General features: G+C 47.1%; 2 protein-coding genes across 3 annotated transcripts in view; one reads left to right on the top strand and one right to left on the bottom strand.

Moving 5' to 3' along the window:
- Nucleotides 1-23,788, top strand: part of LOC126335151 (rab3 GTPase-activating protein catalytic subunit) — a 471,879-nt gene that overhangs the window by 136,759 nt on the left and 311,332 nt on the right. The gene's annotated exons all lie outside the window — the stretch shown is intronic.
- LOC126335152 (TLR4 interactor with leucine rich repeats) overlaps nt 1-23,788 on the bottom strand; it is a 300,800-nt gene that overhangs the window by 45,552 nt on the left and 231,460 nt on the right. For both annotated transcript variants that reach the window (XM_049998122.1, XM_049998121.1), the window contains exon 2: nt 10,079-10,459. In XM_049998122.1, coding sequence (XP_049854079.1) covers nt 10,079-10,459 — 381 coding nt within the window. The remainder of the gene's footprint in view (nt 1-10,078; nt 10,460-23,788) is intronic.

Here is a 23,788-nt window from a genome sequence, read left to right on the forward strand (position 1 = left end):
TGGCGCAGAATTTCTTGGTGGACGTTCAGCAGTCTAAGATTCGAAGAAAATTAGTGGGCACCCATTTGTGAAACCACTGACGCAGTTAGGACACTGAATGAAGAAACTGGGACAATGCCGACCCTTCGGAGTTCCATGAAACATTCGCAAATATTTGGTGATCGTTAGACTTAGGTGTTAATTACGTAAACGACTGGCTGCTAAATGACGGCATCGTTGGCTGTGCCGTGATGACGAAATTATCGCCGTTAGTGCGTCTGGAGATAATGACAATAGCGATAAGTCCCTAAGTGCTCTCATTCTCAAGTAACTGAGCGAATAACCTGGATAAGTTGTGCACTGTCAATTAGTGTGCCTCAATACATATACGCTGTTTCTAATGTTTAGTGCTTGACTTATTGTGTTAAACTTTTAACGTAGGATTTATACCTCTTTGCGATTAGATTATGACAGCATTTTAAATTTTTAAATGCTGTCAGTAGTTATGTGAAATACTAACAGTCCAATTTTTGTTGCTCCTAGAGGTGACGTTTGACAGTTTTACCCATTTAGTAAGGATAGAGGCCGAATGCGCTCGTTCCTATAGAGCCAACGAAGTATATTCATTCTTCCTATGTATCTCGTGAAAAGACCACGAAGGTTAAAACTAGATCGATTACAGGTCACACAGAGGCTTTACCAGCACTCATGAAATGTATTCGTAAGTTGCGACTACGGTACCATCAAAGCTGTGGAGTTTACAAGAAACTAATGAAAATTTGTGCCGGACGGGACTCGAACCCGAATTTTCTGCGCTATGCGAGCGATCGTCTTAAATGCTTTGACTATCCAAGCACGCTTCCCTCCCGACCCAAGCCTCCATATGCCCCTTGTCTGCTACCCACAGTGCTCGCACTGTTATGTGATACCCGCGCAGAGTAAGACTTACGGGGGTTGTCCAGAAAGTGAGTCCCGATCGGTGGCCAAAATGAAACCGCAGTGAAAATCAGAAATGTTTTATTTGCCCGTAGCAACATTCCAGTATCCTCGTCATATAAGGCAGCTGCCTGTGCTTTACGCCAATTCTCTACGCTGGACTGCAACTTGTTGTCTGTTCCGAAATGTTGTCGTAATAGCCAGCAGTTCATGTGACCAGAGATGAGAATCGGGGGGGAGGCAAGTCCGGACTGTACGGTGGGTGGTCGAACACTTCCAATAAAAATGCTGCAGGAGCATCTTAATTGCTCCTGCAGTGTGCGGTCGAGATTTGTCATGAAAAAGGAATTGAGCGACAGTCACGTTTCGTGGTGTTGCATGAAATCAAACGATATCTTTTGGCAGGCGCCCATACTTGGCGGAAACGCTATTTATCGGGGTTCTTTACGTTCTCACTGTGCGCTCAGAACCGCAAAGAGCGATGTGACACGTTAGATGGGTGTACCAGGAACACTGCCTAAGACATCTTTGCAAAGCTTCATTGCATTTTCAATGTGACTTCCATTCCGCGGACGGTGGAGCTTACTTTCTGGGACCCCTCGTATTTAGTTTTCTCCTCAGATTCCCATGGCTTTAGCGTATACACTAAAGAGCCAAAATAATATGACCACCTGTGGAATAATCGGGTCTACTACCGGATGTTTGTGTCGCTCTGGCACAATATTTCGGCCATGCAACTCGTTACCTTCTTCAGGTGCTACCTGAGACTGCCGTGTTAGAGGATCTTGTCCAATATTTATGCCCAGAGGGCGCTGGGTGCTCCAGGCGGGCGCGGACGGCAAAGAGAGCACCCAGCGCCCTCTGGGCATAAATATTGGACAAGATCCTCTAACACGGCAGTCTCAGGTAGCACCTGAAGAAGGCAACGAGTTACGTGGCCGAAATATTGTGCCAGAGCGACACAAACATCCGGTAGTAGACCCAATTATTCCACATGTCAATCTCGCCGGGAAAGCCTGAAGAGTTACAATATGACCACCTACTTAAAAGAATGTTAGTCCATCTCTGGAACGCATTTCAGTAGTGATTCTGCGAGCCATGGATTCGACAAGTACTTGATAGGTTTCCAGAGGTTTGTCGTAGAGATGGGCAAAGTCGTTCATTCTTGGGAACTAGTTAACTGGTGGTCGCTCTTTTTTGGGAACCGTTCATTTTTGCTCGTTCATCGTTCATTGTGCTTGGTATATGATTCTTATGAAAAACTGAAAATTAGTACCATAGGTGACTGAAGGTGGAAGGCGCCAAGAGGGGGGCACTTGCCTGCCCCCTGGAGTACAGAGTTTTTATTCATAACAGAATTCTCACACACTTGTAATTTTCGTGATTCTTCAAAACATCTCGTTTAGCCAACTGTAGAGTTATGTGGATGATCGCAGCGAAATAATATAAGGTGGTGTGCGAAAAACCGGCCCCGAGTACAGACTGCTCGCCAATTACGCACGATTTGTTGACCGCTACGAGAAGAATAGATAAACATGTGACAATTAGGCATTGAAGAAATAACAGATAAGCTAATACGAAGAACTTCGAAACAATAGATGACGATTGGTAAGCGACAATGAGCTGTCTAGTACTCGGGCCGATTTTTCGTGCGCTCTCCTGTAACACTGAAATAATATTGTAGGAGTTATCATATTCTCTTTACAAAATGTGACACCATACATTCCATTACGAAGCGCGGGCTTCATTCGGTTGTAATTCGGTCTGCCTTCCATAACAATGAACATGCTCTTTTTACCTTGGATCAGAAAAAGACGGAAAATGGCCACTCGCGTATGCCGTGCCGACGTCCTTTGCATGTCTAATAACAAAGAATCTTGCCTTTTTACAAATATTTCTTCTGCTGTTTATCGTATTAGTGAAGTAACCTGATATGCCGTTTTGTTCCCTGAAAAGATGTGTTATTACATACCACGTAATTATAAAATATATTTTAATTACCGTTCGTGGACGCTGAATAGAATACGAAAAGAATCAGAAGTTCAGAGTTCAAAAAATGTTTAAAACAGATCTAGAATGGGCGTACGAAGCAAGGAAACGAACAACAACTCGCTACTGAACTATGACCAGTTGGCAGTGGAACTGCGACGAGTGGCCACCCGAAGAAGAACGAGTCCGGCCGAACGAGACAGAGACCGGTACCGAGGCTGGAATGAGACCGGCCGACGTGCCGTTCGGGAACGAGACCGAACGTATCCCTTTCCCGGGAACTATAAGTAGGAAGCCGCGACCGAAGTGAAGTATGAAAGACCGTTCCCTAGCATTCGTTCCTTGCCTGTTCTGTTCATTATGGTGAACCGTTCCTTCGGACCTGTTAGGTCGTGAACGACGCATCTCTAGTTAGTGGCACCAGATGCCTATGCACAGGTCACACATTTCCCGTAATTTACGGGCGATTGGTTTGTGGGCGCAGAACCGACTCCGTATAGCGTCCCAGTGGGTTTCATCGGCTTCAGATCAGTCGAATTTGTTGGCCAAGATGTCAACGTGAGTTCGCTTTCATGCTCCTCAAACCATTGCAGCACGATCCTGGCGTTGTGACAGGGACAGTTACCCTGTTGGAAGATGCCACCGCTTCTGGGGAAGACAACAAGCGTAAGGGATCACATGCGGTCCCTGATAATGTTCACTTAAGCCTTTGCGTACTACCGCAGATCCCATGGAATCCCAGGCGAATGTCCCCAATAACACAGTACTCCTCCCAACGACATTCGTCCGTGGCGAGCTGCGCGTTTCGAGCATCCGTTCGCCTGGTTCGGGACACGACCTTCGACCTAGTTTAACAATGGATCGGCAGTTATCCGACCACAATCACATTTATTCGCAGGTCGGTCTCAATGATCTCGTGCCCGCTGTAATCGTAATTGACGATGTTATTGGATCAACATGGGAACATGTAGGCCTCCTCTGATACGGAATACTATTTTCAACACTGTGAGCTAAATGATGTGCTCCAAAACACTTGTGCCTACGCCAACTCTCTCCCGTCGATATCGGAATCACTGGAGACGGAGCACTAGCTCGGAATGTCTCAAGCAATTGGAAGGAAATTGGCCGTGGCCTCTCAAAGGAACCATCCTGGAAATGGTCAGGAGCGATTTCGGGAAATTTCGGAAAATATAAATCTGGATGTCCGGACACGGATTCGGATCGTCGTCTTTCCGAATGCGAGTTCAGAGTGCTAACCATTGCGCCACCTCACTCGGTAATTGCGAATAAGGAAATTACTCTCCTTTTCTATACTTCTTAGAAGGTGCAGAGATAAATCATATCTGACTTTTTTTATATAGGAGAGTATGCATACAGCTGTACTTTTGCAATCTTAGTCGCTTACAGTTTTCCATCGAAACTGATTAATGCTAAGCGGTCATTTCCGTGTCTTTACGGAAGGGGGAACTGTTTTTCTTGACGTTAATGTTTACACATTGTGTCTTTTACTCATATTGTTCCACTTGTCTTCTCAGGAAGGCGCGTCTTTAAACAGCGTAACACATCCATGTGCTTGCAATGCATGTGAGCACTAGCCCACGTTAGAAAGCATATCTGTTTCCTCCTTTTCTTTTTCATTTGAATGGTAACACCGATTAATAGCGAGTAATTTCTGTAGACTAAAAACTGCTTAAAAAGGGAAACAGTAAATCACTCCATGGTGTCAGTGTAAATCATATGCGGCGATCGTGTTGCCTTTATGAAACTGACAACTTTCTCTTTTCTCGTCCTCTCGGGAAAGAATAATGTGAAAAGAAACGTTGTAGGGGAGCGAAGAATTTTGATAGAGTGAGAAGATTCTTCACTAAACACATCGATTAGAAGTATCAAGAGTGTTATTTTTCGAATACCGATATACAAGTTTTCGTGCTTTTTTTTCGTAAGTTGCTTCCGGTTAGTGATGCAATAAGCAGAATTCCTTCATGATAGTCACAACCAGTTGCTTCCGTATTATCAAATTCTACTCGTCAGTGCCAAAGCAGCTGGTCACTTCCTTTCGTAAAAAAAGAGAAGATCGAAAGTTAGCTTTTTACTGGTGAGTCACATTTTGGAGTGTTCAGCACACGTCTTTACACGTCCCAATAATTGTCGTAATTCGTGGTGTGCGTACGCCTCTCACTCATATAGCATTTTAACAAGGCTCCGGTGCACTTGCGAAATTTCTTGTAGGGCCTTCGACTGGGGTCACACGTATTCGCACTCGCTAGTGAAAGTGCGGGGATCTATTAAGCGCAAGCTTACAACATCAAACACTGCTCAGCAAAACAAGGGACTGTACCACTAATTAATAGTACAAATTTCCGGATGCTTTAGGAAGGATCCGTCCTTCAGCACGTAAGAGGACATAAGTAACATCAGTTTGCCTTATGCAAGTCGAATAGAGGTAACCCACCTGTGAAAGGAAGAAGCTTGTGTAAGCTGCAACAGAGAACAGCAAATCTCCCTCAAGCAGTAGCCTTGCAATTTTCTTAGAAGCCGACCTCCGGTTCTCTCGGCTGTCTACAGACTCTTTAACACTAGAGCCTCGAGCATCTGGAATTTCCATTTCCTTGTCGCTGCTGGCGCTACTGATATTTATTTGTCATCGAGGCAGTGACACTTCAGTCAGCTTGTGTGCGTGTAGCCAAAGAAACTGGAACACCTGTCCAATGTCATGTTGGGTCGACGTGGCATGGACTCGACTAATGTCTGAAGTAGTGCCAGAGGGAACTGACACCATGAATTCTTCAGAGGTGTCCACAAATCCGTAGGAGTAAGGCAGGGGTGAAGATCTCTTCTAAACACTACGTTGTAAGGCATCCCAGATATGCTCAGTAATGTTATGTCTGGGGGGTTTGGTGGGCAGCGGAAGTGTTTAAACTCAGAAGACTGTTCCTGGAGCCACTCTGTAGCAATTATGGACGTGTGGGGTGCCGCATTGTCCTGCTGGAATTTCCCAAGTCCGCCGGAATGCACAGCTGACATCAATAGATGCAGGTGATTGGACACGTTGCTTATGTACGTTTCACCTGTCAGAGTTGTATCTAGGCGTATCACAGGTCCCATATCACTTCAACTGCGTACGCCCTAATGCTTTACAGAGCCTCCTACAGCTTGAACAGTTCTCTGCTGACATGCAGGGCCCATGGATTCATGAGGTTGTCTCCATACCCGTACACGTCCATTCGCTCGATACAATTTGAAACGAGACTCGTCGGACCAGGAAACATGTTTCCAGTCATCAACAGGCCAATGTTGGTGATTACGGCCCCAAGCGAGACGTGAAGCTTTTTTGTCGTGTAGTCATCGCCGACCAGAGTGGCCGAGCGGTTCTAGGCGCTACAGTCTGGACGACCGCTACGGTCGCAAGTTCGAATCCTTCGTCGGGCATGTATGTGTGTGATGTCCTTAGGTTAGTTATGTTTAATTAGTTCTAAGTTCTAGGGGACTGATGACCTCAGAAGTTAAGTCCCGTAGTGCTCAGAGCCATTTTTTGTCGTGTAGTCATCAAGAGTACACGAGTGGACCTTCGGCTCCGAAGGTCCATATCGATGATGTTTCGTTGAATGGTTCACACAATGACACATTTTGATGGCCCAGCATTGAAATTTGCAGCAATTTGCGGAAGGGTTTGCTCTTCTGTCACGTTGAACGATTCTCTTCAGTCGTCGTTGGTCCCGTTCTTGCAGGATCTTTTTCCGGCTGCAGCGATTTGATGTTTTACCGGATTCTTGATTCACGGTACGCTAGTGAAATGGTCGTGCGGGAAAATCCGCACTTCATCGCTACCTCGGAGATGCTGTGTCCCATCGCTCGTGCGCCAACTATAACACCACGTTCAAACTCACTTAAATCTTGATAACCTGCGATTGTAACAGCAGTAATTGATCTGACAACTGCGGCAGACACTTGTCTTATACAGGCGTTGCCGACCGCAGCTCCGTATTCTGCCTGTTTACATATCTCGGTATCTGAATACCTATTCCTATACCAGTTTCCTTGGCGCCTCAGTATAGTTTGCACGATGGCGTGTCTTCAGATATTTTGTTCAATTGAAAAGTGAACAAAACATTTCCCCATTGATAACGTAATAAGTAATTTCTGCCAGCGTCTGTCTAACAGTTAATGCACTCGTTTCGATCGCATCATCGAGCTATGCTGAAGGACCAAAACATTATGAGCACTTTCCCACCGCGAGACTGGACGTCGCTTGGTGAGGTTGCGGGCCGTACTGCCGTAATAAAAGTATCCAGGAAGAGCAGAGACGAACGGGGAATGATTCTATCGACAATACGGGTCGCAGATGTGGAAGACTAGTGGCGTACGCCTCTTTAACGATGGACCGATTATGATGACCCTAGAACTGGGAACGAGCATCGCTTAGGTGGCGAACACGATCTCTTGTTCACGTGCTGCTGTCGTGAGCACGTAAGGAAAGTGGTTGAAAGAAGGTGCAACCATGAGGAGGCGACAAGGTGTTGCACGTCCACGCCTCATCACAGAACGTTGATGGCGGAAGCTAGCCTGCGCCGTAAAGAGTGACAGTCCGCCATGTGTGGCAGGTCTGACGACAGTGTGCAACGCTGGGGCAGACACGAGTGTTCTAAGCACATTTTTCAGTCACATTGTTGAACGAGGTGCTCGGAGTAGACGACTCCTGTTCTGAACTTGATCCAACGACATCGTCAGTTACGATTGAACGGACCATGGTACCATCTAGATTGAACCGTAGACCAATGAAAACGTGTCACCTGGTCGTTTGAATCTTGAAAAGGTTTTTCACCAGGTCTATGGCCGTGTCCTGATACGGCGTCATCAGGGTAAACGGCCACTCGAAACATGCACCACGCTACGGACGCAGGCACTTGGTCAATTTTGTCAAAATGGGAGCGGGAACAATGCGAAAATTGTCGAAACGTCCATTCAGCACCCTGCATTTTTGACTTTTCGCAGGAGGACCAAAAAATCGCTGGTGTTCAATGAGCTGTAACGCCGATAGCGCTCGTCAGAAAATCGAACCTGACTATAGCATTTTGTACGAAATTTTGTACACAGTGATCATTTTCGAAAAACGTGTAGTTTTCGAGATACAAGTGAAAATCTGAAGAAAGTACCTAAGAAAATTTTGAGGCTTTTGTCTTTTCCGTTGTGAAACCGACCTCCTACAAAACAGCAAACTTGATATTCGAATTCAGCACTGAAAACAACATATACAATTGCTGAGAAAAGAACCTCCCCAATGTTGTTGTGATTATTTCCCATAACTGTTCGATGAGATTCATAGTGGGTGATCTGGGTGGCCAAATCATTCTCTCGGACTGTCCAGAATGTTCTTCAAACCAGTCCCGAACAGTTGTGGCCCAGTGACATGCCACATTGCCATCCATAAAAACTCCATCATTGTTTGGGTATACGGATTCCATAAATGGTCTCCAAGTAACCGAACGTAACCATTTCTTGTCAATGATCGGTGCAGTTGGGCCAGAGGGCGCAGTCCATTTCATGTAAAGACTGCTCACGCATGAATGGAGCCACCACCAGCTTGCAGTGCCTTGTAGACAACTTGAGTCCATGCCTTCATGGGGTCTACGCCACAGTCGAACCCTGCCAACTGCGCGTACCAAATGAAACCGGGACTCATCTGACCAGGCCACGGTTTTCCAGTCGGGCCCAAACAATGTAGTCACGAGCCCAGGAGAAGCGCTGCAGGCGATGTCGTGCCGTTAGCAAAGGCACTAGCGTCGATCATGTTCTGCCATAGCCCGCACTGCCCTAACAGATACGTTCGTCCAGCATCCTACATTGATTTCTGCAAGTATTTTACACAGTGTTGCTTGTGCATTAACACCGACAATTCTACACTCCTGCCGCTGCTCTCGGTCGTTAATTAAAATCATCGGCCACCACGTTGTCTATGGTGAGAGGTAATGCCTGAAATTAGGTGTTCTCAGCTCATTCTTGACACTATGGGTCCTAAACTATAGAATTCCCTAACGATTTCCAAAATGGAATGTCCCATGCTTTTAGCTCCAACTACCATTCCACTACTACTACTACTACTACTACTACTACAACTACTACAACCGCCGCCACCACCACCACCACCACCACCACCACCACCACCACCTTCAATGTCGGTTAATTCCCGTCGTTCGGCGATAATGACGCCAGAAATTTTTTTCACATAAGTCACCTAAGTTCAAGTGACAGCACCACCGTCATCTGTGCATGTGCATGTCGCTACCCTATGACTTTTATATGAATGCGTGGCGTCTGTTCTTTTGGACGAGTCGGCAGCTCGTGGTCTCGCGGTCGCGTTCTCGCTTACCGAGCACGGGGTCCCGGGTTCGATTTCCGGCGGGGTCAGGGATTTTCACCTGCCTTGAGATGAGTGGGTGTTTGTGTTGTCCTCATCATTTCATCACCACTCATGAAAGTGACGAGTTTGGACTGTGCAAAGTTTGGGAATTTTTACGGGTGCTGATAACTGCGTAGTTGAGCGCCCCACAAACCAAACATCATCATCTTTTGGACGTGTCGAAAAAGAACAGGCATGACGCAGTCATATAATTTATTCGCCTAGATGGGCAGTGGATCCACCTTCTTCAGTGTGGGTGCCGAAGTACGTCAGACATCCTAGGAGAAGCCTCAGACTAGCGAGCATGGACGAAATGGACAGGGACTGCCCGTTGGGAATGTAGGTCGCCGTGAGGCGTTTCTAGATTGCCCGAGCAGATGCTACAAACACTGTGTCCTGTGTGGCGCAGTGGTTAACGCACCTGTCTGATTATCAGGAGATGCTGGTTTCAATTCCGGTCTGGCACACATTTTTACTCGTCGCCGCTGATTCTGCGTAATGTTCCGATGCAGCTGACATCAGTAATACCTTTCCTTTCCTTTCCTTTCCTTTCTCCCCCCTCCCCTCCCCTCCCCCCCTCCCCTCCCATCCCCCCTTCAGTATACCTATAACTGTTGTTACAACAGTTTAATGTTTAGGCGCATTTGTTATAGTGTAGCCTGGTAGCTACAATACAAAATTTCAAGCCATCAGACCTTTGCGCCAGCCTTCAGACTTCTCCTTGTCGTAAAAAAATTAAATGTGAAGATTACAAGAGAGGTAGGTGGGCGTCGCTACCTGCAGGTTGAGGTTGCGAAGCACGGTCTCGTGGCCGCGGAAGGCGTCCGGGGCGACGGTGCGCAGCCCGCAGCCGGAGATCTGCAGCGAGCGTACGGCGGACAGGGGAGCGAGCGCGCCGTCTTGCAGGGCGGCCACCGAGCTGTTGGTGACGTAGAGCAGGTCCAGCGGCTGCGCGCCGAGGCGCGACAGCGCGCGCACCAGCCGCGCCCAGTCGACGCCGTCGCACTGCACCGACAGCTCCTGCGCCGAGTTGAAGGCGCACACGCAGCCCGACGACAGGTCTGCGAACTGCTGGGCCGACCACGGGCACTGCGCGACGCACGGCCGCGCCAGCAGCAGGAGGCCGCAGCAGCCCACCAACAGCGGCCAGCGGAGCATCTGCAACAGGTGGACGCACCCCGACGCTGTAGCCTCATCAGGCGGCACGTGCTAAACGCTCAGGCCGTCTGGCCCCGCGGGAGATGGTCCCGTCATTTGCACTGCGTGAATACAAAACCTCTGTGACCTCATACGCTTTTGGAGATTGTTGGCTGAGTGCTTTAACGTAAAGAACTTACACAGACTAGGCCTACTGTCTTAGGTTGAGCGCAGGAGCGGTCCGAGAACATTTTTCCATACAAGCGACTTATCAAACTTCCTGGCAGATTAAAACTGTGTGCCGGACCGAGACTCGAACTCGGGACCTTTGCCTTTCGCGGGCAAGTGCTCTACCAACTGAGCTACCGAAGCACGACTCACGCCCGGTACTCACAGCTACCAGCGCACACTCCGCTGCAGAGTGAAATTCTCATTCTGGAAACATCCCCCAGGCTGTGGCTAAGCCATGTCTCCACAGTATCCTTTCTTTCAGGAGTGCTAGTTCTGCATGTTTCGCAGAAGAGCTTCTGTAAAGTTTGGAAGGTAGGAGACGGATACTGGCAGAAGTAAAGCTGTGAGTACCGGGCGTGAGTCGTGCTTCGGTAGCTCAGTTGGTAGAGCACTTGCCCGCGAAAGGCAAAGGTCCCGAGTTCGAGTCTCGGTCGGGCACACAGTTTTAATCTGCCAGGAAGTTTCATATCAGCGCACACTCCGCTGCAGAGTGAAATTCTCATTCGTGGAGACATTGTTTGTGCAGCAATCGCCGACATAGTGTAACTGAGGCGAAATAAGGGGAACCAGCTCGCATTTGCTGAGGTAGATAGAAAACCGCCTTAAAAACCATCCACAGACTGGCCAGCACACCGGACTCCGACACTAATGCGCCGGGCGGACTCATGCTGGGGACTGTCACGCTTTCCTGCTGGGGAAACAGTGCGTTACCCTGCGCGGCTAACCGGGTGGGCTGTGATACACATTACTGACTCTGTGCTGGCATAAGCTGTCACCAGTACACCACGTGGGAAAGAGGTTGCAAGAAGATCGATAGAAGCCCACGGCAGATTCGCAAGAAACGCGCCGCCAGCGCTCCCTCAGCCGCTAGTACTTAAATCGCAGCCATGGACCGGAGGGCCCAGTGGGTTCCAGTCAGTCATCCATTGAAACACCAATCCAGTAGCAGCCCAGAGGGAGTCGCAGTCGCAGTTAGCTTAGCCTCTAGCTCAGAGATAGGGATTACATAGTGACCAGAGTAGTGTACGTAGTGGACTTGTACTTCACCAGGAGTGAGGCTAACGTGGTCTATTACAGAGATCTTGTACAAAACCTGGACTATCTTGAGTTAAGTAATTTTCTATTCGTATGAATCAAAAACCCAGTTAATATATGCATGCAGTTCGTGTTATAGAAAGAGGTTACTGGCTACCAATGAACGTCCTCTCCTTGCTTCCCATGGTACAATCCTACTGTGACAACGAGACAACACAGAACACTGAATGCAAGGCTTACACTAGGACGCCCTCTCAGCTTCGCATCACAAACAGTCACTACTAAATGTGATGCATCCTGTAGAGATATCTTGGAGTAGTGATGCTTCTGCCTTAAATCGACTCTAAGAGTGTGCGCACAAAGGGAGCATGTTACCTGGACACTGAGTGCCTACACTCCTGGAAATTGAAATAAGAACACCGTGAATTCATTGTCCCAGGAAGGGGAAACTTTATTGACACATTCCTGGGGTCAGATACATCACATGATCACACTGACAGAACCACAGGCACATAGCCACAGGCAACACAGCATGCACAATGTCGGCACTAGTACAGTGTATATCCACTTTTCGCAGCAATGCAGGCTGCTATTCTCCCATGGAGACGATCGTAGAGATGCTGGATGTAGTCCTGTGGAACGGCTTGCCATGCCATTTCCACCTGGCGCCTCACTTGGACCAGCGTTCGTGCTGGACGTGCAGACCGCGTGAGACGACGCTTCATCCAGTCCCAAACATGCTCAATGGGGGACAGATCCGGAGATCTTGCTGGCCAGGGTAGTTGACTTACACCTTCTAGAGCACGTTGGATGGCACGGGATACATGCGGACGTGCATTGTCCTGTTGGAACAGCAATTTCCCTTGCCGGTCTAGGAATGGTACAACGATGGGTCCGATGACGGTTTGGATGTACCGTGCACTATTCAGTGTCCCCTCGACGATCACCAGAGGTGTACGGCCAGTGTAGGAGATCGCTCCCCACACCATGATGCCGGGTGTTGGCCCTGTGTGCCTCGGTTCTATGCAGTCCTGATTGTGGCGCTCACCTGCACGGCGCCAAACATGCATACGACCATCATTGGCACCAAGGCAGAAGCGACTCTCATCGCTGAAGACGACACGTCTCCATTCGTCCCTCCATTCACGCCTGTCGCGACACCACTGGAGGCGGGCTGCACGATGTTGGGGCGTGAGCGGAAGACGGCCTAACGGTGTGCGGGACCGCAGTCCAGCTTCATGGAGACGGTTGCGAATGGTCCTCGCCGATACCCCAGGAGCAACAGTGTCCCTAATTTGCTGGGAAGTGGCGGTGCGGTCCCCTACGGCACTGCGTAGGATCCTACGGTCTTGGCGTGCATCCGTGCGTCGCTGCGGTCCGGTCCCAGGTCGACGGGCACGTGCACCTTCCGCCGACCACTGGCGACAACATCGATGTACTGTGGAGACCTCACGCCCCACGTGTTGAGCAATTCGGCGGTACGTCCACCCGGCCTCCCGCATGCCCACTATACGCCCTCGCTCAAAGTCCGTCAACTGCACATACGGTTCACGTCCACGCTGTCGCGGCATGCTACTAGTGTTAAAGACTGCGATGGAGCTCCGTATGCCACGGCAAACTGGCTGACACTGACGGCGGTGGTGCACAAATGCTGCGCAGCTAGCGCCATTCGACGGCCAACACCGCGGTTCCTGGTGTGTCCGCTGTGCCGTGCGTGTGATCATTGCTTGTACAGCCCTCTCGCAGTGTCCGGAGCAAGTATGGTGGGTCTGACACACCGGTGTCAATGTGTTCTTTTTTCCATTTCCAGGAGTGTATTTGAAGTAGAAAAAAAAATCCCCTTTTTATCTGAAGAAGGGACGGCACACACTCACAGTGCCGACTTCAGTGAAAAGGTGCCGGCCAGCTAGCAGGAAGAACAAAACATTGTTTTCTTACTTTGGTGCAGCCTGTGGCCAATTCAGTTGATTGGGAGAGCGGACACACACACACACACACACACACACACACACACACACACACACACACACACACACACACACACACACACAAAGCTGTTCTTCAGCCTTTCTCTAATGATAGTAAAGAAATTATTCAGTAGTGTGCTGGCTCTGGCTACAGCACACCGGTCGGCAAAGATCGATAGTAGGCGCTGAAGCAAGCGCGCCTCTCAGGAGAGAGGCCAAAGACAGACTCACAAGCAATGAGCCGCCAACGCCCTCTAGACCGCCAGAATTTAGATCGCCGCCGCAGACCGGAGGGCCCTGTCAGTCACAGTCTCTAGCTCGGAGCCAGTCGCAGTCAGCTCAGTTACTGACTCAGTCACTATTGTAGTTGCCGTGTGTCAGTGAGAGTGTACTGTTATAATGGGACTTGCACTTCTCCAGCAGTGAGGCTATTGTGGACTATTACGGAAGAGCCTGTACCACAACAACTTGCTCAAACACAAATAGCTCCCTGTTTAAGTAAATAAAGAACGCTGTTAATACATATGTGCTGTTTGTGTTGTAGAAAGAGGATACTGGCCAGCAAACAACATACTGTCCCTTGCTTCCTCTGGCACAGGCCTCTACGGTGTCATCGACAACACAAACATACAAAAATTGATTATTTCTCGTCTTAGATGCTCATACTTCAGCTTCAGGGTGAACTGTCCATTTTTTCGTTAATGGTCATAGCTATTGTGATATTTCGAAATTAGGTAACACATCACATAAAATTCTAAAAGTTTTCACGAGAAATAGGAGCCGCTATGAATTAACGTTTGGTGCATGTTAGGTCATACATCAACATGACCTTTTCCGCAATTGATGAACGGCCCATTTTAACACGGGTAATGTATCACGAAGCAAATACCGTCGGCACTGGCGGATACTTACACGTTTGTGACTATTACAGTGTCATCTATCACAAAGCGAAAAAAGTAGTCCAACTAAAACATTCATATTTCTTTACGTACTACACGAATATGTAATAAAAAATGGAGGTTCCTATTCAAAAAAACGCAGTTGATATCCGTTTGACCTAAGGCAGCGCCATCTAGCGGGCCAGCCATAGCGCCATCTGGTTTCTCCCTTCAATCTAGACGAGTTTCGTTCTTTGTAGTTTTTTTCGTTTGATGCTTATTTCGTGAGATATATGGCCCGGTCACGATCAATGGACAACTCTATATAAGGAGGATGAATAACCAATGGACAGAGTTACGGTAAATATCCGTGGTAGATTTGTTGGAAGATTCTAGAGCATATTCTGAGGTGAAACATTACAAACTTTCTTGAGACAAGAATCTGCACAGATTCAGGAAACGTGACTTGTGTCAACACACCCAACTTTAGTCACAAATGCTGTCTTGCAAGTAACTGTTTCAGATGAGTGCACAGTTTCTGTCTTCCTAGGGTTGCTAAAGGTTTCCGACACTTCACCACGTTTCTCAGTTGCTGAACAAGATGTCATCAGACGGTGAATATATCCAAATGTGATTACCTCAAAGAAGTTTTGTTTCATAGAATCCAGTTAATTACACTGCACTACTAACGTTCAACAAACACAGGAGAAACAACGCGATGGTACCGCTAGAGTTGTGAATTTAAAAAAACGATTTATTAGATAGGATCAGCAGGACTCACAGGTTGCTTGCTGGCGATTTTTTTTGCATGAAAGTGGCCCGTAGGGAGATTTCATAATAATGTAAGCGCATCGGTCACCTTAGCTAGGGGCGGTGTGCCCTTTCGTTCACCGTTGGCTTGCTTTCAGCCGTAGCGCGGCTAGCGCGGTCGATAGACATTGAGTTAGCAATGTGTGGAGTCTGTCGTGCCAGAAGCGGGAATGTGGACGCGAGGCACCTGGTCGCTTTAAAGTGGGATACAACACAGCTACTTGACGGGGAAGAGGCTGGACGATGTCGGGAGTGACTTACGCGCACTATATCTTACGTTGATTTTTCATGTAATCGTAATAATTGCCGCTGGTATCACAGTTAAGTGTATGAAAGGTACAATTGTGATAAGAGTGCGTGTAAAAGCTAGGAATCATAGTGACTGGTATATAATGATGTATTCCAAAAAGATCGTGAACTTGAACTGTTGATATTTAAAACTTTCCCATTTAGTAATGACTCTTAGTGAGAATGACTTTAACCGTGATTGTATTGGTTAGTGCGCAAGGAATTACTCGAAGGAAATACGGCCAACTAATATGAGCTGCACAACTAATTAATTCAATGCAACTAACAATTTATTGCAGTAACAGTTTACTACTAGGGAGATTATTATTTGCAGAATGGTACGCCACCTTAAAAGTAAGTAAGGTCAATACAATTCCTATGAACGAGAGAGAGAATCCGATGGTATCTTACTAAAATGTTATTGCTAACCTTGTGGTTCTGGTCACATCGTGTTAATACCTAGAGGTAATACTTTAATACCCAGGGGTAATGCCATGAAGCGATATGAAATAAAAGTTACAGATTTAAGCATCAGTAGGGAAGGTCAAACAGCGATGTCGTCGACAGGAAATCAAGTGGTGTTTATCAAGCAGTATTTGTGGTTCTTATCCGTACTGACGGAAGACGTCGAAAAAAGTGAGGGGGATACTTCATGCACCGTACAGCCCATAAAAAGCGAAAGGGATTCTCAGAGAATCTGCATGAGAACCGTTAAAAGTCGTATTTTCAGAGAAAAAGGTTGAATGAATAGGGGGAACTGGTATTCGAGATGGAGTGTGCAGCAGTTCTGTTTCTTGCATAGTGACCCTGAGAAGGGGTAAGGCAGATGCTGGTGTGTAGGCACGCCTACGTCCACTCATTTCCCTTCACAATATACGTGAAAGGAATAAAGGAGAGGTGTGGCAAATATTGCCGCAAACTTCCTTGCGCTCTGCACTTTAAACTGGCTTTCGAAGTAGACTGTTTGTATAGACGTATTAGGTTGGTGCGCAAGTTCGTTGCATGTTGGTGTTACGGTTGATATGGGTTTATTTATCGATTGTTATTTTTTGTTTGTAGTTCACTGCTGCTATCAGAGTTCCCATATTGTCATTTGCAGATCGGGAATAGACCTTTGGACGCTAGGAAATGGAGGGCCAAGTGGAGAAATCGGAACATTTCCGACGTATTTTTCTGTTCGACACAGCGGATGACAGGAACGAATGCAGCCAGAAACATTTGCGCCGTATTTAAGGATAACGTCATTGAACAGAGTTCGGAAAGAAAATGGTTTTCTCGTTCAACGAGGATTGTTTTGACATTAGCGACCCTCCACGTTCAGGAAGTCCTTTGGGATTTGATGAAGGTCGTTTAAACGCATTAATCCACAACGTCAGTGTGCTTGAGAACTGTGATCATTCCACTATCGTGCGACATTTTCATGCAATGGGAAAAGTTCAGAAATCGGTTGTATGCCTACCGCGCGCTCTAAGCCAAAATCACAAAAATCAGGGGGTGGCTTGCTCGTCATCAGGTGGCTCGTGAGCAACACCGACCATATCTATCCCGCATCGGTACAGGTAATGAGAAATGATGTCTTTGTGCTAAGACAAGGGAAAGAAAGGAATGGTTGAGCCCAAACAAAGCAGCAACTCGCCGTACAAAGACGTGCCCGCGTCTCCAAGAAATAATGTTGTGTATGTCGTGGAAAAGCGACGGAGTGGTGTATTACAAATTGCTTCCCCGAGGTGTAACCATCACTGCTGGCATTTACCGTCAACAACTGAGAACGTCTTGCAGACGCAGTCCAACAACAACGGCCAGGAAGACCGCGTCAAGCCACGCTACTTCACGGTAACGCTCACCCGTATTCTGCTAGAAGAGCACTATACGTTAGTTGGGTTGGGAAGTCATTCGGCATCCATTATCTTGCATCCTCAGATTTTCACCTTTTGCGCTCTCTATCGAACATCCTTCACGGAGCATTCTTTCGGAATGAAAAGGCGTTTCGAACATCGCTGGATGAGTTCTTCGCCTCAAAACCACGTGATTTCTAGCGTCGCGGAATCGAAAACCCCAGAATTGTCAGACTGTTGCAAATAGGAAAGGAGAACATTTCAAATAAGACAAAAGTTTGTGTTACGTGTGCCTGTTGTTTATTAAACTTATGGAAAACATTTTTTGATGTTGCTGAACAACAGTCTTACAATAGATTTTAAATGGAGACACCGCCATTTGACTGTGTTGTTGTTTATTTAATGACGGCCCAGGTTTAGGTCTTTTGTGCCATTTTCAAGTGATTGAGTTTATGTCGTTAACATATATTGCAGGACATCAAGCTCAAAATTAGCCATAAATTAAGAAAAATATTCGCTTCTCACGAAATGCTGCTGTAAAATCATCATCCTGTAAAAAGATCAATAAATAACAGTGGGAGCACGTCAGATTTAATAAAAACAGCTTTACTTTGGCATATGGAAGATGAGTGCATGTCCTTGAAATCGCCATCATTACGACTCAGGGACATGCGTTCATCTTTTACACGCCAAAGTAAACTTGTTTCTATTAAATATGACGTGCTCCCACTGTTATTTGTTGTTATTTTTACAAGATGATGATTTTACATCTGGCATTTTGTGGGGGGGAGGGGGCGGGGGCGGGTACGGGGGATACGAATATTTTTCTTAATGTATGGCCAATTTTGAGCTAGATATCCTGTAATATATGTTAATGACATAAACTCAATCACTTGAAAATGGCATAAAAGACCGAAACCTGGGCGGTAATTAAACTAACAACAAAACACTAAAATGGCGGTGTGTTCATTAAAAAAAACGGATAAGCGCTAAGAACTAATGCACCAACCCGTTACATTGGCCTGTGGAAAGCTTGCAGGAACGATCGGAATGTGACTCAGGTAACTATTACATTAGCGTGTTTTGTTGCTGTGGAAACTGCGGCGTTACACCATCGACTATAATAGCGATGGAATACAGTAGCGGCGGTGGCATGGCATACCATAGGGCACGTGCAATTTGGGAATCGTTCATGTATAGCTAACTTCGCTTTTTGAGCTCTCTGCTTTATATTTTTCAGTTACTTTGTTGGCAGCTCTGTAATATGAAAACTGATTTTCAGTTCCGTAAGTACTTCTGACACATATGTCACTTTTTATAATTGTTTTTAAAGTTCCTTATCTGCAGGTGGTTGGCGCAGTGACGAAAGGAGTTTGGTTCCAGTCTTTGCGTTAAACACTCTGCCTTGTACAGCATCGCACTGCGGACAGCGGACCGTAGCCGGTCAGAGTGGAGAGAACAGCTGGTCTTTCTCAACATCACGTACATAATAAGCAGTTGCGAAAAGAAATTGCGAGGCCGCTGGATTACGCGCGGTGCGATAACGGTTAACTGCCGACGCACGCCCGGCCACAGAGGGGACCTTTTCGGTACTTTCTGCGATGGCCGACATAGTACCGCAGAAGGCCACTCGGTCGCCGGCTGGAGATGACACGAGGTGAGGGCAACCGCAGACCTGCGCGAAACTGTAATCACCTTTTGTAATGCTGTACTGCCGACCGGAGTACTGTCTCGTAATGGGCTCAAGGGACTAGGTCACCTGCGGGGCGCATCTGACAAAACAAAGAGATGTTAACGTGACGTGTTTGTCGCTTATGCTGCTGTTAATAATATGCGAGCGTCTAGATACCCAAGTTGTGTAACAGTAGTCTGTACGATTTACGCCCTTCCTTCCTTCGTCTGCAGATTTCGTATCTCTGTATTGGCGCACCTGCAAAGTAATAGGCGAATGATAAGTGGATGTCCTCTTTCTTTTGTTTCTTAACTAGCGACCTGTCACGGATTCGCAATGGTGACACCAGGTTTCCGAGACCGGACGTTTTCGTTGTTTTTTTTTTTTTTTGCGTAACGGTAATTTAATTTTTAAGTTAATCGCATGGCTAGGGCCCCCGGTCGGGCCGGCCGTTCGCCGGGCGCCGCTCTTTCAATTCGACGCCACTGCGGCGACCTGCAGTCGGTCAGCATGATGCGATGCGCATGAGGACAGCACAACACGCAGTCCCTGGGCGGAGAAAATTCCCCGACCCAGCCGGGAATCGAACCCGGGCCTAGAGGACTGACAATCCGTCACGCCGACCATTCAACTACCGGGGACGGACATAACGGTAATAAATTACACTTATTAGCCAAAATATTAGACCAGTACCCACAGGTACGTCGGGTGCCTCTTGGTGGCATTGAGTGCACGTGACGAGGTAACTAAAGTATATAAGCAGAGCTGACACGGACGGCATATCATCCTAGCGAAGATATGAGTTACAAATGGGAAAATCCGTTGAGGTAAGCTACACTACTGGCCATTAAAATTGCTACACCGTGAAGAAATGCAGATGATAAACGGGTATTCTTTGGGCAAATATATTATACTAGAACTGACATGTGATTACATTTTCACACAATTTGGGTGCATAGATCCTGAGAAATCAGTACCCAGAACAACCACCTCTGGCCGTTGATACGCCTGGGCATTGAGTCAAATAGACCTTGGATGGCGTGTACAGGTACAGCTGCCCATGCATCTTCAACACGATACCACAGTTCATCAAGACTAGTGACTGGCGTATGGTGCCGAGCCAGTTGCTCGGTCACCATTGACCAGAAGTTTTCAGTTGGTGAGAGATCTGCAAAATGTCTTGGCCAGGGCAGCAGTCGAACATTTTCCGTATCCAGAAAGGCCCGTACAAGACCTGCAACATGCGGTCGTGCGATCGCAGGGATCGAATGAAGGGTAGAGCCTCGGGTCGTAACACATCTGAAATGTAACGCCCACTGTTCAAAGTGCCGTCAATGCGAACAAGTGGTGACCGAGACGTGTAACAAATGGCACCTTATACCATCACGCCGGCTGATACGCCAGTATGGCGATGACGAATACACGCTTCCAATGTGCGATCACCGCGATGTCGCCAAACACAGATGCGATCATCATGATGCTGTAAGCAGAACCTGGATTCATTCGAAAAAATGACGTTTTGCCGTTCTTGCACCCAGGTTCGTCGATGAGAAAAGTATCGCAGGCGCTCCTGTCTGTGATGCAGCGTCAAGGGTAACCGCAGCCATGGTCTCCGAGCGGATAGTCCATGCTGTTGCAAACGTCGTCGAACTGTTGGTGCAGATGGTTGTTGTCTTGCAAACGTCCCCATCTGTTGAGGCAGGGATCGAGACGTGGCTGCACGATCAGTTACAGCCATGCGGATAAGATGCCTGTCATCTCAACTGCTAGTGATACGAGGCCGTTGGTATCCATCACGGCGTTCCGTATTACCCTCCTGGATCCCCAGATTCCATAATTATTCGGGTAACAGTCATTGGATCTCGACCAACGTTAGCAGCAATATCGCGATACGATAAACCGCGATCGCGATAGGCTACAATCCGACCTTTATCAAAGTCGGAAACCTGATGGTACGCATTTCTCCTCCTTACACGAGGCATCACAACAACGTTTCACCAGGCAACGCCTTTCAACTGCTGTTTGTGTACTTCGCCAACCTTGTGTGAATGCTCTGAAAAGCTAGTCATTTGCATATCACTGCATCTTCTTCCTGTCGGTTAAATTTCGCGTCTGTAGCACGTCATCTTCGTGGTGTAGTAATTTCAATGGCCACTAGTATAGTTTGACAAAAGGCGGATTATTATTATGCAAGGCCTTTGGACGAGCATCTCAAAAACGGCGAGGCTCGTCGAATGGTGCCGTGCTGCTGTCGTGAGCATGTACTGAAAGAGGTAGAAGAACGGTGAAACTAAGATAGGCGCTAAATGGTTGGACGTCCACAACTCTTCACAGAGCGTTCGTTTCGGAGTCTTGTCTACTCTGTAAAGTAGGATTGGTGTTAATCTGTGGCATCTCTGCCGAAGCAGCACAATTCTGGTGCACGCACAAGTGCTTCGGACCACACCGTTCGTCGTACAGTGTTGAACGTAGTGCTTCGCAGCAGACCACCCCTATACGTTCACATGTTGACTGGACGACATTGTTAATTACGATTGTAGTAGGTACGGGATTCGACCGTCGATCTTTGGAGACGTGTCGGCTCTTCGGGTGAATCACATTTTTGGCACTCTAGGCCGATGGTAGTCTCCACAGACGCCGTCATCTAGGTGAAAGGCGGCTCGATACGTGCATCGCGCCACGGACTTAGGCTGGTGGGAGCAATATTATGCCATTCGAGACATTCTCCTGCGGTGGCGTGTGACCTGTGGTAATAATCGAAGACACGGTGACAACTGCGAACCACATGTATCAGTCCATGACTGATGTCTTCCCCGCCGGTGATGTCATCTTAGAGCAGTATAATTATCCGTGTCTCGGAGTCAGAACCGTACTACAGTGGGCTTGAGGAGCATCATAGTGAACTCACGTTGACGCTTGTGCGACCAAATTCGTGTGACGTAAATCCTATGGAACCCATCTGGGTCGGTATCGGCCACCATCACCGCGTACGAAAATCAGCGGTCCGTTATTTACGCGAATTACGTGACCTGTGCATACCTCCACAAACCTGCCAACAAACTGTCGGATCCGTAATTGCCGTCCGGTGTGGTCGAGTGGTTCTAGGTGCTTCAGTCTGGAACCGCGCGACCGATACGGTCGCAGGTTCGAATCCTGCCTCGGGCACGTGTGTGATGTCTTTAGGTTAGTTAGGTTTAAGTAGTTCTAAGTCTAGGTGACTGATGACCTTAGATGTTAAGTCCCTTAGTGCTAAGAGCCATTCGGGTCCGTAGAATCAGTAGTGTATTTCGTTCCAAAGACGGACAAACAAGGTATTAAGCAGGTGGACATGACGTTTTGGTTCATCGGTATATATGCACAACAATTCGAGATATTGCGCAATCAGAACACTATTGGCTGGTTGGCTGGTATCAAGGGAACAGTGGTGGTGCACAGTAATCAACCTCTGTCATTGAATATCCATTGGGAGGTGCCATCGGTAATCAAAAAACATCTGAGAACCCTTCCATTCGGATACAAGGATTCGATTTTACAGACGTCAGTGGGAGCATCATGAACCACGCTCAGACTGGAAAACGCGGATGTGGTTATCTGGTGCACAAATTGGGATGGGCTGCTTCTGCACGTTGTGACTGTGGTGCCTCCTCACATTCGGTCCTCCGTACCGTTGCTCATTCTCCTCTTCGAGCATACAAAGGAACAATAATGGACATTTATCACGTATCGGATGAAGCGATCAAATGGATCGGGGAACTACTAGATCTGGAGAGGTAAGACTGTGCGCGTTCGTGATTATGTTCATTTGTCCACCAATATTGCAGATATGAATTTGTTTTCATTACACATTAAATAAATATATATACACAAAACTGTCTGTTATTGAAAACCGTATCAAAATTCCTACAGTAGTTCCTTGTATTAGCAGACAGAAAAGTAGCAGGGACTTCAATTTACTAATGTATGTATATGTGAAACTGTGCTGCCGTGCTGTTCCACTATCATCAGTGGGTGTTTACTTTTATTGCTAATTTATGATGTTGCTATCGTCGTTGTTGTTGTTTGGTCTGCGCACAGAAGACTGGTTTGGTGCACCACTCCACGCTAGTCTGTCCTCTGTGAGCCTCTTTATCTCTGCATAACTTCTGCAACTCTCATTCATTTGAAGCTGATTTTACTATATTTATTCCTCGCGTCCCTCTGCAAATTTTTACTTGCAACGCTTCCCTCCAGTTCCAAACTGACAGTTAATTCATGCCTCATTACATTTTATCAACCGATCTCTCTCTTTATTCACGTTATGCCGTAAATTCCTTGTCTTTACAGTTCTATTCATAATCTCTTCATAAGTTACTCGATCCACCCATTTAATCTTTAGCATTCTCCTGTGATACCACATTTCCAAAGCTTCTATTCTCTCCTTGTCTAAACTGTTCATCGCCCATGTTTCACTTTTGTCCAAGGTTATACTCCATACAAATACCTTCACAAATACTTTTTAAGTTAAGTTTATATTCGATCTCAGCAAATTTCTCTTTGAGAAACACTTTTCTTGCTATAGCTAGTTTGCATTTCATATTCTCTCTGCTTTCTCCATCGTCAATTATCTTTCTGCCGGGACAGTAAAACGCATCTAA

Source organism: Schistocerca gregaria, chromosome 2 (genome assembly GCF_023897955.1).
Source record: "Schistocerca gregaria isolate iqSchGreg1 chromosome 2, iqSchGreg1.2, whole genome shotgun sequence".
NCBI lineage: Eukaryota > Metazoa > Arthropoda > Insecta > Orthoptera > Acrididae > Schistocerca > Schistocerca gregaria.